This window comes from Physeter macrocephalus, chromosome 18 (genome assembly GCF_002837175.3).
Source record: "Physeter macrocephalus isolate SW-GA chromosome 18, ASM283717v5, whole genome shotgun sequence".
Taxonomy (NCBI): Eukaryota; Metazoa; Chordata; class Mammalia; order Artiodactyla; family Physeteridae; genus Physeter; species Physeter macrocephalus.
The window spans coordinates 6,672,516-6,691,136 of NC_041231.1; the positions used below are offsets into that span (position 1 = coordinate 6,672,516).

General features: G+C 48.1%; 1 protein-coding gene across 1 annotated transcript in view; it reads left to right on the forward strand.

Moving 5' to 3' along the window:
* Positions 1-18,621, forward strand: part of CFAP92 (cilia and flagella associated protein 92 (putative)) — a 77,692-nt gene that overhangs the window by 27,545 nt on the left and 31,526 nt on the right. Inside the window, exons 9-10 of the mRNA XM_055079575.1 lie at positions 4,169-4,353; positions 13,122-14,026. Coding sequence (XP_054935550.1) covers positions 4,169-4,353; positions 13,122-14,026 — 1,090 coding nt within the window. The remainder of the gene's footprint in view (positions 1-4,168; positions 4,354-13,121; positions 14,027-18,621) is intronic.

Below are 18,621 nucleotides of genomic sequence, written 5' to 3' on the forward strand. Positions count from 1 at the left end.
GGCACGAACCCGTGTCCCCTGCATCGGCAGGCGGACTCTCAACCGCTGCGCCACCAGGGCAGCCCCGTTCCTGCAGATTTTTACAAAGACGTCTAGTAAAGGAAATGAGGACAGGCGACCAGTATTTTTGTTCTATCGTTTACTTCTCACGACCAACTCTGATCTTCGCAGTGAACTGGAGCTGGTGGTACAGGGCGTGGTTATCATTGTCACGAATTTTTCAGGGAGGAATCAAAACTCAGAGAAGTCAAGCAGCTAAACCTGAGGGCACACAGCTCAGTGGCAGAACAGGGGTTTGCTTCATTTACTTTGCAAGATCTATCACAGTTTATAAACTAAGTTTGATAAATAATAAGTAGGTATTTAATATGTCCATATGTTTAGATAATGGAAGGCTCAGAATATATTTTGGGTAAAATTATGTGACGTTGTTTTAAAAAGGGAATATGGGGGGAACCCTCTTTCTTTTTAGAAAATAATCTCAAACTTATTTCGCTGTGGGGTTTTTGACCATCAGGGTGAACGAGTGCCCCCTTCTGGCCTATCTGGAGAAACTTAGGGAAACGCGGAGGGTCAGTGAAACCCCATAGGGTCAGAGTCCGGTGCCGGGGGTGCCGGGAAAATCCTTATTCCCACAGGCGCTTGGGTTGATGTCGGTATGTTTTGAAGAACTACTTTTAACTTTTTTGTCTACACGTTTAGACGAATTTTTGAAAATTAGTTCCACCCAAAGTGAGCTTTCAGAGACTCTTACCCACTGCTGAGCCGTGTGCAGGAGGACCGGGCCTTTCACGCAGCGGCCACGTGGCCCCGCCTGGGGCAGTGACTTTGGCTCATGTTTCTTTGGTCTTGAACCCAGAAGCAACCGGTGCTGCTCCAGGCGGGTGGGCCCCGGGGGACCTGCCTGACCTGCTCCTTACTTTGCTGTGAGGCGAGGGAGACACCGAATGGTCCTGGTCTGGCCGGTGTGACCACTTCCAGCAGGTGAAGCCAAGAGGTGCCTGGGCCTCCCCTCCGTTTAACCTGTGCCGCCATGGCCCTGTACAGTGACAGTTATTGCAAGAGTGACAAACAGACTTTGAATCCTGGCTCAGCCCTTTACCAGCAGGTCGCCTGCTTTCTCTGAGTCTCAGTTTCCTCGTCTGTGAAATGGGGACAATAACTCCCGCCCCAGGGGGCTGTAGGAAGGATCACGAGAGATAATGTGTGTAAATGGCTTAGCGGGGAGCCCTGCACACAGCAGAACTCAGGCAGGTTACTGGTGAGGAGGTGGCAGCTGCTTCGCCCGGACATCTGGGTGGGCTGCGTGTAGGGCCCTGGGCCTCTGACGTGGGGGCAGAAAGATCCCTGCTCCCTGGCACCGAGGCCACGCCTCGTGGTCATGACTGCAAGTGGCCGTGGCTCAGCAGGCCAATTGTAGGTTTCTTTTTGCCATAAAATAGAATAGCATAAGATTATTCCAAAACTAGAATGATTATTTTTGGTCATCTTCAATTTAATTTTTTTAAAATAAATTATTTTATTGTATTTATTTTTGGCTGTGTTGGGTCTCCATTGCTGCACGCGGGCTTTCTCTAGTTGTGGCGAGCGGGGGCTACTCTTCGTTGCGGTGCACGGGCCTCTCATTGCAGTGGCTTCTCTTGTTGCGGAGCATGGGCTCTAGGCGTGTGGGCTTCAGTAGTTGCGGTACGTGGGTTCAGTAGTTGTGGCTTGCGGGCTCTAGAGTGCAGGCTCAGTAGTTGTGGCGCACGGGCTTAGTTGCTCTGTGGCATGTGGGATCTTCCCGGACCAGGGCTCGAACCCGTGTCCCCTGCACTGGCAGGTAGATTCTCAACCACTGCACCACCAGGGAAGCCCCATCTTCAGTTTAAGATTAGGCCGCAGACTTTGCATACCTTAGTGGTAAATATTGTTGGCCAGTAAGTTATCTAGAAAGGTTCTGTGTTTGGAGTGAACTCTTATATTTACTGCATAGAGGAGGGGCCACACTTTTAGCCATGCAGGACTGGTTTCAACACTGGTTCCGCTGCTTATTGGCCAAGAGTCCTTGGGCGATCACTTGACATCCCTGGACCTATCATGTTCAAGTCCGGCAGCTGTAGGTGCACAAACCTTGTGGTGGCCGCTCGTCCTTGCCTTGTTCCTTACGTGGGACACTGGTTCTCACCTTGGGCACTTATGCCCCTGGTGACACTTGGCACTCTGTGAGGCATCTTTGGGTGTCACAAGTGGGAGTAGGACACTGCTGAATGTCCCATGCTGCACAGGATGTTCCTCATGACGAATAATTATCAGTCCTCAAGTGTCAGTAGTGCTGAGGTTGAGATCCCTGCCCTGGATCATGGCTGACATCACCTGAGATTTCTGAATGATGATATGAGTAGATGTTTGCACTAGAGAGTCCTTCTAAACTGGGCAGTCTTCTATGAAAAGGCTTGCAAAGCTCTAGAACACAGATCAGAATTGGCTATGGTCTTCATGAGTTGGTTTATTGAAGAGAGTCACAGGGAGAAGTGGGGGGGGGTGTCCCCAGGAGATGCCCACGGCCCAGGCAGACAGTGCACACATCGGACCTGGGACTTGTTCTGGAAGCAACTGCTCTTTCTGAGTGTGAGTGATGGGGCTCTCACGTGCCCTAAAAATATATTTACCAGCATCATGAAAGAAATAGAACTGGTCTTTTTGAGCACGGACCCTGTGCTAGGAGGGGCGGTTCTCCTGACACCTTCTCGTACATAATCCCTCTTCATCCTCTTAACCCTAAGAAAGGTGGTATCTCTGTCCATTTTGCGTACCACGAAATCGAGCCTCAAAGAGCCTCTAACTTGTTGTAGGTCCATGATGCCTGACAGTCGGATTTAGGGTTTGAAAAATCTGCTTGCAAATCTGGAGCTTTGCTTTTTTTTTTTTTTTTTTTTTTAGCCTTCACCAGTGTCTCTCCACCTGGTGAAATATATGGGCCCCTTTTGTGAGAAAAGTATTCTCACAGCTGCCCACGTGCCCTGCAGTGGTCAAGTCACCCACCCTTCTCTGCAGTCGCACTGTTGCACAGCTGTCACGGCAGGAGGTTTGCCGGGCTGGATTTGGCGCGAATGTACCGCTTGTGTTCTACGTCAGTACCTACACTTCCCTCCCTGGATTACAACAGTGAAAGTGACACCGCTGGGCACCGAACACAGACACTGGTGTTACTTGTTCCTGAATGTGCTCTAGTCTAAGAGAAGTGCCTGGAGAAGTGCTCCAGCGCTTTCTGCAGTGAAGGACTTGTTCCGTGTCTGCTCATAGCCACACATGGCTGCTGAGCGTGTGACGTGGGACTCATGTGATGAAGGAAGTGCCTTTTATTTATTTAATTTATTTATTTATTGGCCATGCCCCGCGGCATGTGGGATCTTAGTTCCCCGACCAGGGTCTGAACCTGTGCCCCCTGCAGTGGAAGCGTGGAGTCTTAACCACTGGACCTCCAGGGAAGTCCGAAGGAAGTGCATTTAAAATTATATTTAATTTTAATTAATTTAAACATAAATATCCACATACGGCCAGTAACTACGGGACTCGCAGCACAAGTCTGGTGGTTCCAGAATTACCTGGAGAGATTTTAAAAATTCCAGTGTGGAGGCTACAGCCGAGACCAAGCCCATGCGACTGGGGGTGGGACCCAAGCGTCATTGTTCCTGATTGTAGCCTATAGATGATTCAGGAAATGCTTATATCACAAGGTGATCATCGAGATTAAATCACAAAATGAAATTCTCTTGGAGAACCTATGGGACCCCAGTTGAAAAAGTGGTGCAGACATGCTGCCTGTAGGTGTTTCCCAATTATTATTATTATTATTATTTGCGGTACGGGGGCCTCTCACTGCTGTGGCCCCTCCCGTTGCGGAGCACAGGCTCCGGACGTGCAGGCTCAGCGGCCACGGCTCACGGGCCCAGCCGCTCCGCGGCACGTGGGATCTTCCCGGACCGGGGCACGAACCCGTGTCCCCTGCGTCGGCAGGCGGACTGACAACCACTGCGCCACCAGGGAAGCCCGCAATTATTATTTTTTAAAGTTTTCCTCTTTTCTGTGTAATTTTATCTTTGGCTCTCAGGTTGCCTGATCCCTCCCGTGCTGGTCTCGGGGCCATTCTGAGTAACATTCTAACGCTGTGTGTCTCTCCCCGCAGGATGGCAAACTGTCGTGAGTCGTGGCAGTGGCGGGTCGGCCAACGTCTTAGATTGTTTTTTGACCCTAAAAACAGAAGTTCCCCTCATGACGGAAGAGCAAAAGCGGGACTTAAACCCCCTGACCATAGAGGTCAAGTGTGTTTCCTGCCTTCCATCACGGTCTGTGTCCTTCAGCGAACTAGAGGTAAGAGTGAGCCAGGCCGGCCGGTTTGAGAGCTGCTTTTCCCAGCCATGTGCCCATCTCCTGCCGCGCCTCACCCGCAGTGGCCCTACGTGAGAAGTATGATCATCAGCCCCATTTCCTCATTTAGGATCTCACAGCCAGACAGCAAAGGGACGAGGTTCCTGGGATCGGGAGTTACCGAGTGTGAGGTCTCCTCCGCTACACCGCAGGGTTCCTCAGGTGCAGGCAGCAACCCTCCGCTCAGGAGGGGCCCTGTGCTTCCTTGTCCCAGCAGCGGTGCTCACCCAGTGCTCCCTGATTTTGAACCAGCCAGTTTAGTGCTGCTGTTTACCTTGGGAGTCCCCTGTTCCTCTCCTGTTGGGTTCCTGTCCCTGGATTCTGTGTCTTGCTCTTGCTCTGCTTCCTCTTTGATTTTGCTGGAGCACATCCTCCTGTAGCTTTCTGAGAAGAGGTTAATGGGAGATACTTGTTTTAAGATCTCCTATGTCTGAAAATATCCTTATTCTACCCTTATACTTGATTGATTGATAGGGTATAGAATTCTAGGTTAAAAAATCATTTTCCTTCAGTTTAAAAAATTTTTTTATTGGAGTATAGTTGATTTACAATGTTGTGTTAGTTTCAGGTACACAGTAAAGTGAATCAGTTATACATATACACATATCCACCCTTTTTACATTCTTTTCCTGTATAGATCATTACAGAGTATTGAGTAGAATTCCCTGTGCTATACAGTAGCTCCTTGTTAGTTATCTATTTTATATATAGTGGTGTGTATATGTCAATCCCAATCGCCCAATTTATCCCTCCCCCCTCTCCCCTGGTAACCATAAGTTTGTTTTCTACATCTCTGACTCTATTTCCATTTTGTAAATAAGTTCATTTTTACCATTTTTTTAGATTCCACATACAAGCAATATCGTATGATATTTGTCCTCTGTCTGACTTACTTCACTCAGTAGGATAATTTCTAGGTCCATCCATGTTGCAGCAAATGGCATTATTTCATTCTGTTTAATGGCTGAGTAATATTGCATTGTGTATATGTACCACAACTTCTTTATCCACTCCTGGATAAATTATCCATCCATCGACGGTCAATTAGGTTTCTTCCATGTCCTAGCTGTTGTAAACAGAGCTGCAGTGAACACTGGGGTACATGTATTTTTTTTTATGTATATAAATTTATTTATTTATTTATTTATTTATGGCTGCATTGCATCTTTGTTGCTGCATGCAGGCTTTTCTCTAGTTGCGGCAAGCGGGAGCTACTCTTCGTTTCGGTGCGCAGGCTTCTCATTGCGGTGGCATCTCTTGTTGTGGAGCATGGGCTCTAGGCACGTGGGCTTCAGTAGCTGTGGCTCGCCGGCTCAGTAGTTGTGGCTCGTGGGCTCTAGAGCGCAGGCTCAGTAGTTGTGGCGCACCAGCTTAGTTGCCCCACGGCATCTGAGATCTTCCTGGACCAGGGCTCGAACCCGTGTCCTCTGCATTGGCAGGTTGATTCTTAACCACTGTGCCACCAGGGAAGCCCCATGTATCTTTTTGAGTTACGGTTTTCTCCGGATATATGCCCAGTAGTGGGATTGCTGGGTTATATGGTAGCTTTATTTTTAGTTTTTTAAGGAACCTCCATACTGTTCTCCATAGTAGCGGCACCAACTTACATTCCCACCAACAGTGTTAGGAGGGTTCCCCTTTTTCCACACCTTCTCCAGCATTTTCCCTTTTCTCCACACCCTCTCCAGCATTTATTGTTTGCAGATTTTTTTGATGATGGCCATTCTGACTGGTGTGAGGTGATACCTCATTTCTCTCATAATTAGAGATGTTGAACATCTTTTCATGTGCTTTTTGGCGATCTGTATGTATTCTTTAGAGAATTGTCTGTTTGGATCTTCTGTCCATTTTTTAATTGGGTTGTTTTTTTTTGATATTGAGCTGCATGAGCTGTTTGTATATTTTGGAGATTAATCCTTTGTTGGTCTTTTTATTTGCAGATATTTTCTCCCATTCTGTGGGTTGTCTTTTTGTTTTGTTTTTGGTTCCCTTTGCTGTGGAAAAGCTTTTAAGTTTAATTAGGCTCCATTTGTTTATTTTTTGTTTTTATTTTCATTACTCTAGGAGGTGGATCCAAAAAGATATTGCTGCAATTTATGCCAGAGAGTGTTCTGCCTATGTTTTCCTCTAAGAGTTTAATAGTATCCGGTCTTACATTTAGGTCTTTAATCCATTTTGAGTTTATTTTTGTGTATGGTGTTAAGGAGTATTCAAATTTCATTCTTTTACATGTAGTTGTCCAGTTTTTCCAGCACCACTTACTTTAAAAAAATTAATTAATTTATTTTATATTTATTTTTGGCTGTGTTGGGTCTTCGTTTCTGTGCGAGGGCTTTCTTCAGTTGCGGTGAGCGGGGGCCACTCTTCATCGCGGTGCACGGGCCTCTCACTGTCACGGCCTCTCCCGTTGCGGAGCACAGGCTCCAGACGCTCAGGCTCAGTAGTTGTGGCTCACGGGCCTAGCCGCTCCGCAGCATGTGGGATCTTCCCGGAGCAGGGCACGAACCTGTGTCCCCTGCACTGGCAGGTGGATTCCTAACCTCTGCACCACCAGGGAAGCCCCAGCAACACTTATTGAAGAGACTATTTTCTCCATGTTATATCCTTGCTTCCTCTGTCACAGATTAGGTGACCATAGGTGCATGGGTTTATTTCTGGGCCTTCTATCCTGATCCATTGCTCTATATATTTCTGTTTTTGTGCCAGTACCATACTGTTTTGATTACTGTAGCTTTGTAGTATAGTCTGAAGTCAGGGAGTGTGATTCCTCCAGCTCCGTTTTTCTTTCTCAAGATTGCTTTGGCTATTTGGGGTCTTTTGTGTTTTGATACAAATTTTAAAATTTTTTGTTCTAGTTCTGTTAAAAATGCCATTGGTAATTTAACAGGGATTGTATTGAATCTAGATTGCCAAGGTGACTATCTTTAAAAAGGTCTGCTTGAAAGGCTGGCCCTTGGCAGGTGTCTAGGAACTTGAATCTTTCTCTGATGAGAGTGGTTCCTGGGCCTGACTGTTTCTGCCAACAGTGCTGACCATGCTTTCCTCCAGGGCACCTGGCGTATTGGGACACAGGCTGGGGGAGCCTAGTACCCAGCCCCAATCAAAACCCTGGGTGCTAGGTCTCCAGTGAGCTCCCTGGTGGACAGTACGTCACCTGAGTTGTCACAGTCAGTTGTGCAGCAGCTCAGTGCATCCTGGGACACACAGGAGGAGGCCATGGGGAGCTGGCGCCTGTCCCCCTGCTTTGCCTCACAGCCCTTTTCCCTTGGCAGGTTTTGCCTGGTCTCCTCTGGCCTTTGTGAAGCCCAGCTGTGGGTCCAACCACAGCCGAGTCCTGAGGTCCTCCTAGAGAATCACGGATCTGGGGATGGCTCCGGGGCGGCCGACTCAGCAGTGTTTTCCTGCTTCGTGGGTCACCATCCCTGTTTGTACAGTCCTTGTTTCCTCAAGTTGGTTTTTCTGTTTGTTTGGTCTCCATTGTCACATGTCTTAATCCCCTGGTTCGCTGCTCATAGGTAAGAATGGGGGCCTCAAAAGCAGCCTTGGGTGCTGAGCGGGCTTGTGGGCTCTGAGCCTCATGCTGCGGTGGCCTGGGTGGGCTGGTGGTGGGGGGACCTCAAGATCGGTCTCTGGAGGTCTCTCCCAGTTGCCCGCCTGGAGGGTAAGGGTCTGGTAGCCAAGGGATGAAAAGGACGTGGGGTCTGCATCGGATGGTCCGTGAGCATTTGGTCACCTAATACATCTGGTTTGGATAGGAGCCGAATGCCATTAGCTGTCCCTCGTTCCAGAGACCCTCTGGTTTTTTTTAATTTTTAAAATAGCAAGCAGAAAAGTAAAAATATCCTACAAAATCGACTATTTTCTCTTGGTGTACAGTTCTGTAAACTTCAATTCATGTGTGGATCAGTGTTCTCACCACCACAGTGAGGATACAGAACACCTCTATGACGGCACCCCCTAACTCTTTTGTACTAGCCCTTTATGACCACATCTTCCCCACCCACACTCCCGGCAACCACAGATGTGTTCGTCGTGATAGTTTTAACTTTTGAAGATTGTCGTACAGATGGGGTTATATATTGTGTAACATCCACACTAACGACCTCTGCTCCAGCAGGGAACAACTCGTACAGCCTTCTTCACTCAGTATGATGCCGGCGAGATTCCTGCAAGCTAGAATTCATCCCTTTTTGCTGCTGAATCGTATTCTGCAGCTGGATGTAACCGCAGTCTGTCTTTGTCCGTTAACCCACGGAGGATGTTTAGGTTGTTTCTGGTTTGGGGCAGTTATGAACACAGCTGCTAAAACATCTGTGTACATGCTTTTGTGTGAACATAAGCCTTCAGTTCTTTAGGATAAATGCCCACAAGTGGGCTTCCCGGGCTCTGTGGAGAGGGTATGGCTGCATTCTCACCAGTGGTGTGCGAGGGTTCCAGCTGCTCCTTATCCTCCCCAGAACGTGGTATTGTCAGTGTTTTATTTTTAATTTTGGCCACTCTAATGAGTATGCAGTGTTATCTCATTGGGGTTTACCGTGCATTTCCCTGACGCAGAGTGATGTGGCGCATCTCTTAATCTGCTTATCTGCCACTTTATGGCCCCTTTGGTGAAGTGTTAATTCAAGTTTTTGCCCACATTTCAACTGAGTTCTTTTTTTTTTAAAACAAATTTATTTATTTTTGGCTGCATTGGGTTTTCATTGCTGTGAACGGCCTTTCTCTAGTTGCGGCGAGCAGGAGCTACACTTTGTTGCGGTGCGTGGGCTTCTTATTGCGGTGGCTTCTCTTGTTGCGGAGCACAGGCTTCAGTAGCTGTGGCTCACGGGTTCCAGGGCACAGGCTCAGTAGTTGTGGCACACAGGTTTAGTTGCTCCACGGCATGTGGGATCTTCCCGGACCAGGGCCCGAACCCGTGTCCCCTGCATAGGCAGGCAGACTCTCAACTACTCCGCCACCAGAGAAGTTCTCAACTGAGTTCTTAGTTTTCCTGTTGTTGAGTTGAGAGTTTTTAAATCTATTCTGGATACAAGTCCTCTTTGGGATATATTCTTTGCAGATATTTTCTCCCAGTCTGTAGTCTGCCTTTTTATTCTCTTATTTTAATTTTGATGAAGTCCAAATTATACATTTTTGTCTTCTATAGATTGTGTTTTTGTGTCACATCTAAGAACGCTTTGCCTAACCCCTGGTGACAGGGGTTTTCTTCTATATGTTTATAGTTTTACATTTGGATCTATAATCAGTTTTGAGTTAATTTATGTATAAGGTTTAAGTTAATGTTTTTTTTTTTGCATACACATGACTAATTGTTCAAGCACCATTTGTGGAAAAGCCTTTTTTTTTTTTCATTGAATTTCTTTTGCATTTCTGACAAAAATCAGTTGGCCGTACTGGTAGAGGACTATTTCTGGATCCTTTATTCTTCTTTTTCAAAATTGCGTTAGCTCTTCCATTTCTTTGCCCTTTCATATAAATTTTAGAATCAGCTTGTCTCTATCTACAGGAACGTGTGCTAGGATTCTGCCTGACTTGGCATTAAATCCATAGACCAGTCTGGGGAGAGCTGGCGTCTTCCTGTGTTGAGCCCTCCCACCCCTGAATCCAGTGTGCCTCTCTGTTAGTGCGGGTCTCCTCTTTTCTCTCTCGTCAGTGTTTTGAAGCTCTCAGGACCCTGTATTCATTTGCCTGCACAGGAAACTGACAGCCTCCTGCCAAGCAGTAGGGGAGGGGAGGGCACTTGGGCCGGACGGCCTCTCGGGGGACTTGCACCGGTTCCCTTGCTGGGCTCTCCCCTGGGACCCCCAGACCCACAGATGCTGGGTCCTGCCAGTTCCTAAGTCTTTCGAGGATTTTGCAGAGAATGTGGCTGGTTCTCAGCTTCTCCATCACATGCTTGGAATTCGGCCTCCTCGCCTGTGCTGTGTCTGCACCGCTTGCTCGCCACCGTCCCAGCGCTCATGCTGGCTTCCGTTCTCTTCTCCTTGTCCTTGTATGTTTACGTCTTAAAAAACAACTCCCTCTGGTTTTAGGGGAGTTCGGTGAGGGGTGTAACCAGATGTATGTGTTTAGTCTTCCACTTAAACCGCATGACCTGATGTTTAGTTCATGTCCCCAGCGGGCTGAAGTCGCCCGCACAAGGGACTGTGGTGTCAGCGTCCCCGGCGCCCAGCCCGGGGCCTGGTACAAACAGGAGCTCGGTGACCATCGGTCAAGCATGAGAGCCAAGGAACAGCACATTTTGATACACTGTTTGCTTCCGTTCTCTTCTCCTTGTCCTTGTATGTTTACGTCTTAAAAAACAACTCCCTCTGGTTTTAGGGGAGTTCGGTGAGGGGTGTAACCAGATGTATGTGTTTAGTCTGCCACTTAAACCGCATGACCTGATGTTTAGTTCATGTCCCCAGCGGGCTGAAGTCGCCCGCACAAGGGACCGTGGTGTCAGCGTCCCCGGCGCCCAGCCCGGGGCCTGGTACAAACAGGAGCTCGGTGACGAGCCAAGGAACAGCACATTTTGATACACTGTTTGTGTCACAGTTCATCTGTTCAGATTTTCAGTTGCCTGCCCAGCTGCTGCCACTGCAAACAGATTACAGGTTGGGAACTTGAACTTGCTGGCGGGCAGGTCCAGGAGAGAAAAGCAATAGGGGATTTCCTTCCACTCTCTCTGTCTCATGGGTTCCCCCACCCCATTCCTTGGAACAGAAAGGGAGCTCTGTCTCTCCATGCCTGGTGCATAATTCTGGGATTCAGGCTTCCTTTGCGTCTAGTCTGGGACATGCAGGAAGAGAATAAAACCCAGGAAACTCACTGGGTTTGGTCTCTCCAATCTGCGCACTGCCTTTTACTTTTCAGAAGCTGCTCCGTGTACCTCTCTAGGGTGTTTTTTCTTTAGTATTTATTTATTTATTTAGGCTGCGCCAGATCTTAGTTGCGGCACACGGGACCTTTGTTGTGGCCTGCGGGCTTCGTAGTTGCGGCATGCGGACTCTTAGTTGAAGCATGCTTTCTGTTGTATTCAGTGGGAGCTGCAGTGTGGGTGTGCTTCTTCCGTTTAACCAGATTTGAAAGCGCCTCTTTTATTTTTCTTTTTGATTACTGATTTATAGATATTCTTTTTATTAATATATTGTGGATACAAGTCCTTTGTCACATATATATGCATTGTACATATTTTCTGCCCATCTGGAGCTTGACTTTAATTTTCTTAATAGTGCCTTTTTTTTTTTTCTTTTGCGGTACGCGGGCCTCTCACTGCTGTGGCCTCTCGCATTGCAGAGCGCAGGCTCCGGACGCGCAGGCTCAGCGGCCATGGCTCGCGGGCCCAGCCGCTCCGCGGCACGTGGGATCTTCCCGGACCGGGGCACGAACCCATGTCCCCTGCATCGGCAGACGGACTCTCAACCACTGCGCCACCAGGGAAACCCTTAGTAGTGTTGTTGATGAAGTCCATCTTATCAACTTTTTCTGTTAATGCTTTTTGTGTCATATCAAATAAATCTTTTTTCCACCCCAAGTTTATGAAGATACTACCCTGTGTTTTCTTCTAGAAAAGGTATGATTTTAGCCTTAATGTTTAGGTCTATGATTCCTCTAGAATTAATTGCATTTTCCTAACCATAAAAATTGTATATTTCTTCATTTAGATTTTCTTTAATTTCTCTCTGCAATGTTTTGTAGTTTTCAGTGTACAGGTCTTAAACATCTTTCATTTCTTCCTAAGCATTTTGTTTTGATGCTGTTGTAGGTGATATTTTAAAATTTTCAGTTTTAGAATTTTCCTTGCTAGTAAATAGAATTACAATAGTTTTGACCTTGATGATATACTTTTATTTTTTAAAAACCGAACAAATAGATTTATTTTATGTACCTGATCATTCTGATACCTGTGCCTTTGTACATCTGGTTTTGCTAGTGGTACCCTTTTCCCTTAGGAGTTTTGTGATTTTTTACTGTGATCCCATGTTTGATGGAACTTTCTCTGTGGGAGTTCTTTGAGGCCTAGGTTGGAAGTGGATTTCTCCAGAAGGTTTTCTTAATTATTTCTGCCAGGTACCTGGGAGCCCTACCAACCCAGGATTATTTTAAAAGAAAATTTCAGCATCAATGGTAAAAGAAATAGTAAAAGAAATAGTACCCTTGGAGTATGCATTCAGACCACACACTTGTGTAATGGTGAGCTTCTGATGATAAAGTTGTAGCAGGCACAAGGTTCCCTGTTTCTGTCCCGACACAGCCCTGCCCCCCCACCTCCAGCTCAGCCTGCGAGTCCTCTTAAACCCAGACCCAAGTTCTGCTTGGTCACTTTATATGCTAAAGGTGAGCTGTGCCAGCCCTCCAGATGCGTGTCTGGGAAACACGGATTCTCTGTTCTAAAAGCCACTCCTCTCCACACTTTCTGTGCCCGGCCATGGGACGGGAAGAAGGCACAGGGCCTGTCCTCATGGCACTGGCCATCCGGGGGAAGTAGCTGCTTCAGCTGCCAGCTCAGCGCTGTACGCACGGCTCTCGGGCCTCGCAGTGGCCTTGCAGAGTGGGCTCTGTCCTTGGGGTCTGTGAATGAGGAACCACGGGCCGCAGGGGCTGCAGGGGCTGCCGGGGGTGAGCCTGGGGCCGGGACTTGAGCCCCTGGGTGGGGGCCACCTGGAGGGGAGGGGGGCCGGCAGGGGGTGCCCGCGGCTGCACCCGTGACCGCTGCCCCTGCTCTCTCGCAGCGGCTGTGCACCCCCGTGTACTGCAGGTACCAGTTCCACAGGACCCCGGTGCATAGGACTGAGGGCCAGCCCCACGGGACCCACGTCTACTTCCAGGACATCAACGTCATCTTCCTTGGGGCCATGCATCCCAGCGACCTGAGGGAATACCTGGAGGGCCCCCCGATGGTGGTGGAAGTTCGTGACCGGGACCGCAAGTCGGAGGGGTGCTCGCGCAAGCCCGCCCTGTTTGGGGAGGACCCGCTGGATTCGTACCTCAACCTCCAGACCCTAATTTCCCCGAAAGAGACGGAGAACAACCCCTTTGAAACCCAGGATAAGATGTGGGACCCTTACGGGGTTGCCCAGGTCAGCTTTGCCGACCTCCTCCTTGGCCACAAGTTCTTGAACCTGGTCGTCCCCGTCCACAGCTGTGAGCCCAAGGCCACGCGCCTCGGCCGAGACAGCAGGAGCAGGAAGGCGGTGGGGTTCCGGGTGCCCGGAGACGGCCTGCGGCACGGCCCGATGCCCCCGGGCGACTACCTGGAGGCCAGCTGCCTGCTGAAGCTGCGGGTGGCCGTGGCGGTGCCGCTGCGGCCCGGGACCGAGGCCCTGGACGCCCACCCCACGGCCTCCCGGTTTGGCCGCGTCATCTTCGTGTTCACCTCCGGTAAGCTCTCACTCCTGCACGGCCTCCTGCAGGACGTCACCGTGATCAACGCCGGGGCCCTGGGCCTGGACTCCTGCCCCGTGGACGGCATCCAGCAGATCCCGTCCGCCTTGAGGATGCGGGCGAAGATCCAGGAGCGGCCAGACCTGGACGTGCTCACCGGCTTCCACCTGCTGGACGGGCGGGGCCACCTCCTCATCCTGGAGGGCTTGGCCGACCGGGGCCTGAGGCGGCTGTGGGAGAGCCACCAGAGCCGGTAGGGAGGTCGCCGCGTTTCTGGGTGGGGAGGGGTGGCCAAGCGCAGGTTCTGTGTCTCCGGCTATCGGGGGACCTGTTGACTCGGTGCGTCTCGGGGTTTTTATAAGGCACTTCGCAGAGCTCAGCAACTGGGAGAACCGCTTGCCTTTGGTTGAGGACTTCAGGGGTTTACGGAAGGGAGGCTGGTTCAGGAAACTGCGTCCTGCCTTCAGACTCCCGAGGCGCCGGCGCCCCCGGCCGCCTTCAGACTCCCGAGGCGCCCCCCCCCCGGCCAGCAGGGAGCAGGGTGTTCTGCACGGCCCTGAGAGGGACACCACAGGGACACAGACGTCAGCTCGTCCCCAGGGAGACAGGGCGGATTGCTGTGAGGCTGGAGGGCTGCTTACGCTGCAGAAGTCCCCTTCCCTGGAGGCCCAGGCACCCCCGTGGCCGCCCCCTGGAGGTGGTGCAGAGGCAACGGAAGTGTCCACCTCTGGGCTGCAGCAGGTGGCCCCTCGTGGTCCTTCCGTTCTTTAGTTTTGGTGAGGGATAACTCTCTTTTTCTTTCATGATTTGCAGCTATCCTAGTTAGGATCAATAGCGCCTTCCTTCTCTAGTCTGGAGGCCCCCCTATCTGTTCTCAGAGCTCAGAGGCCCCGTGACTCAGATGCTGACAACAGCAGGAAGTCCGGATGTTGAGTCTGTCCCCCCAGGAGGGGGCCTGTCTTGACGTGCTGATGGCCAAGAGCATGGGGGCAGGGGAGGCGGGGAGGCTGCCTCATGGCTGGTTATCCTCCCAGGAGAACTGAAAGCATGCATACACACAAAAACGTGCACATGGATGTTCACAGCACCATTATTTACAATAATCAGAAAGTGAAACAACTCAAATGTCCATCAGCTGATGAACAGAACATCCATACCGTGGAATAACATTCAGCCGTCAAAAAGGAATGAAGTATTGATACAGATACTTCAACACGGATGAACCTTAAAAACATTATGCTAGGGGGCTTCCCTGGTGGCGCAGTGGGTAAGACTCGCGCTCCCAATGCAGGGGGCCCAGGTTTGATCCGTGGTCCGGGAACTAGATCCCTCATGCATGCCACAACTTAGAGTTCGCATACCACAGCTGAGGAGCCGGTGAGCTGCCACTAAGGAGCCCACCTGCTGCAACTGAGACCTGGCTCAACCAAAACAAACAAAAACTCATTATGCTAAGTGACCTGGAGGGCATTGTGCTAAGTGAAATAAGTCAGACAGAGAAAGACAAACACTGTATGTTACCACCTACATGTGGAATCTAAAAAATAAACTAGTGAATACAACAAAAAAGAAACAGACTCACAGAGAGGACAAACTAGTGGTTACCAGTGGGGAGAGGGAAGGGGGAGGGGGAAGATAGGGGTAGGGGAGGAAGAGGTACAGACTTGCATATAAAATAAATAAGCTACAAAGATCTATCGTACAGCACAGTACAATATTTTGTAGTAACTATAAATGGAGCATAATCTATAAAAATTTTGAATCACTGTTTTACACCTAAAACTAATATGTAATCAACGATGCCTCAATTACAAATTATGCTAATAGGGACCTCCCTGGTGGTGCAGTGGTTAAGAATCTGCCTGTCAGTGCAGGGGACGCGGGTTGAATCCCTGGTCCAGGAAGATCCCACATGCCGCAGAGCAACTTAGCTTGTGCGCCACAACTACTGAAGCCTGCGCGCCTAGAGCCCATGCTCCGCAACAAGAGAAGCCACCACAGTGAGAAGCCCGCGCACCGCAACGAAGAGTAGCCCCCGCTCGCCGCAACTAGAGAGAGCCTGCGCGCAGCAACGGAGACCCAATGCAGCCAAAAATAAATACAATAAATAAATTTAAATATTATGCTAATAAAAAGAGCCAGACATAAAAAGCTACCTGTTATATGATTCCATTCATATGAAATGTCTAGAATAGTCGAGTCCGTAGAGATAGATCAGTGGTTTCCAAGGTCTGAGAGGAGGGATGCAGGAGAAGTGGGGAGTGATGAAAATGTTCTAGGATTAGACAGTGTTTGTGGTTGCACAACATTGGGAGTATACTAAAACTGCTGAATTGTACACTTATTTTGGGGGGGGGTATACTATTTTATTCAAATTTAAATTTCACCATCAAATACTGAACTTAAGTATATGCTGGCCCTGTGTTTAGATTTTTGAAATAAAGGTGGACAGACAGCTTTAAAGTTGCCATGTATTAAACACTGTACAATATATTAAACAATTAGAGAAAATCTAGGGGTGCTATAACTCTATATACCTTTGTACATTGAGTGGCGTTAAGTATAGGGACAAGCCCAGCACCTGGAGGAAAAGCCCGATGAGGACTGAACAGAGGCCCTTGGCTGCTGTCAGAATCTCCCCTTGACTTTCACCAAACCAAGGAGTCTGTCCGTGTACAGAAACCACCGAATCCGGGGCAAACAGCAACAGGATAAATGTTAAGAAACTGGCTCTTGCCAGTTAGGACTCTGGGGGCCGGTCTGAAGCACACGGGGCTGGCTAGAGCTGGGACGTGTTGCAGCTCAAGTCTGGGATCTGTAGGTCAGAGCAACAATGGATTCTAGAGACAGAATGGTGAGTGCATTCTGCAAAAGCCCCCAGGGTTTGCCGACAAGCTCCTAGGATGCTCTCCTCAAATGGCAGGAATCGTACACTTCAAAAGAGTGAACTTCATGGTGTGTAGGAAGGAACTTGGCCTTGCCCAAGAGAGGTCTGGCTTTTGCCCTTGGCTTCTGGGAGGTGATCTGTGTCATGCCTGATAGGAGTGTCTTTGGTTAGGTTGGGGGCTGACCACACTGGATCTTAGGCTGAAGCCTCACCAGAGAGTCACAGGATGGAGGTTGGTGGGGCCGGAAAGACCAACAGCGTGACTTAGGGCAGGGGCTTTGGGTCACGCCGTGTCATGGGCACGTTTTTGTGTGGATGCATGCTTTCAGTTCTCCTGGGCAGATAACCAGCCCCGAGGTAGCCTTCTGCTGCCTGCCACCCCCTGCTGTGCCCCTGGCCATCAGCACATCAAGACACGCCCCCTCCTGACATGGAGACTTGAGATTGCTATGCGGGCCATCAATCAATCAATGAATCAGTCAATCAATCAGTCATTAATGGAGCCCCAATAAAAACTCTGGACACCAAGGCTAGGGGGAGCTACTCTGTGTAGTGATTCTTTCATCATCTTAAAAACTATCTTTTCCAAAGAAAAATTTTGAATTTTGATAGAGTCCAATTTATTGATTATTTTTTCTTTTATACACTATGCTTTTGGAGACATGTTTAAGAATTCTTCACAAAGCCTTAGGTCTTGAGTATTTTTCTCTGTTTTCTTCTAAAAGATTCATGGTTTTATGGTTTACTTTTAAGTTTATGATTCGTTTTGAGTTAATTTTTTTATAAAGTGCAAGGTTTAGATTGAGTTTTTCCCTTTTTTAAAAAAAGTGAGGTATACTTTGCATGTAACAGTATGTTAGCTTTGGGTATACAACTTCATGATTCGATATTTGTATATGTTGTGAAATGATCACCACAATAAGTCTAGTTAACATCCATCATTATACAAGTTACAGAATTTTTTGTAAAACATGAGAATGTTTGTAAACATGAGAATGTTTAACGCCTACTCTCTTAGTAACTTTCAGATATGCAATACAGTATCACTAACTATAGTCACATTGCCGTACATAACTAAATGTCTTTGTAACCTCTTGACCCCCTTCATCCATTTTGCTCACTCCACACACCCTGCCTCTGGGTGGCCAGCCACCAGTTTGTTCTCTGTATCTGTGAGCTTGGGTTTTTACTGTTTTGCTTCTGTTTTTTTAGATTCCACGTGTAAGTGAGATCATATGGTATTTGTCTTTCTCTGACTTATTTCACTCAGTATGATGCCCTGGGGATGCATCCATGTTGTCCCTACTGTCAAGATTCTCTTTTTTATGATGGAATAATGTTTCATTGTGTAAATGAACACATTTTCTTTCTTTCTTTTTTTTTTTATTAATCCATCAGCAGAAGTTGTTTCTGTATCTTGGCTATTGTAAAATAATGCTGCATTGAACACGGTGATGCAGATATCTGTTCGAATTAGTGTTTTTGTTTCCTTAGGATGAATACCCAGAAGTGGAACTGCTGGATCATATGGCAGTTCTATTTTTAATTTTTTGGGGAACCTCCAAAGTGTTTTCCATAGTAGCTGGACCAATTTATTAATACATCCTTACCAACAGTGCTTGAGGGTTTCCTGTACTCCACATCCTCACCAAAATGATTATTTCTTGTCATTTTTATAATAGCCATTCTCAACAGGTATGAAGTAGTATTTCACTTTTGTTTCGATTTGCATTTCCCTGATGATTAGTGATGTTGTGCATCTTTTCCTGTACCTGTTGGCCATCTGTTTGTCATCTTTGGTAAAATGTCTGTTCAGATCTTCTGCCCATTTATTTATTTATTTTTCCTTTTCTGTGATTTTATTGACTTTAAAATTATTTTTTTATTGAAGTATAGTTGATTTACAGTGTTGTGTTAATTTCTGCTGTACAGCAAAGTGATTCAGTTATATATATATATAT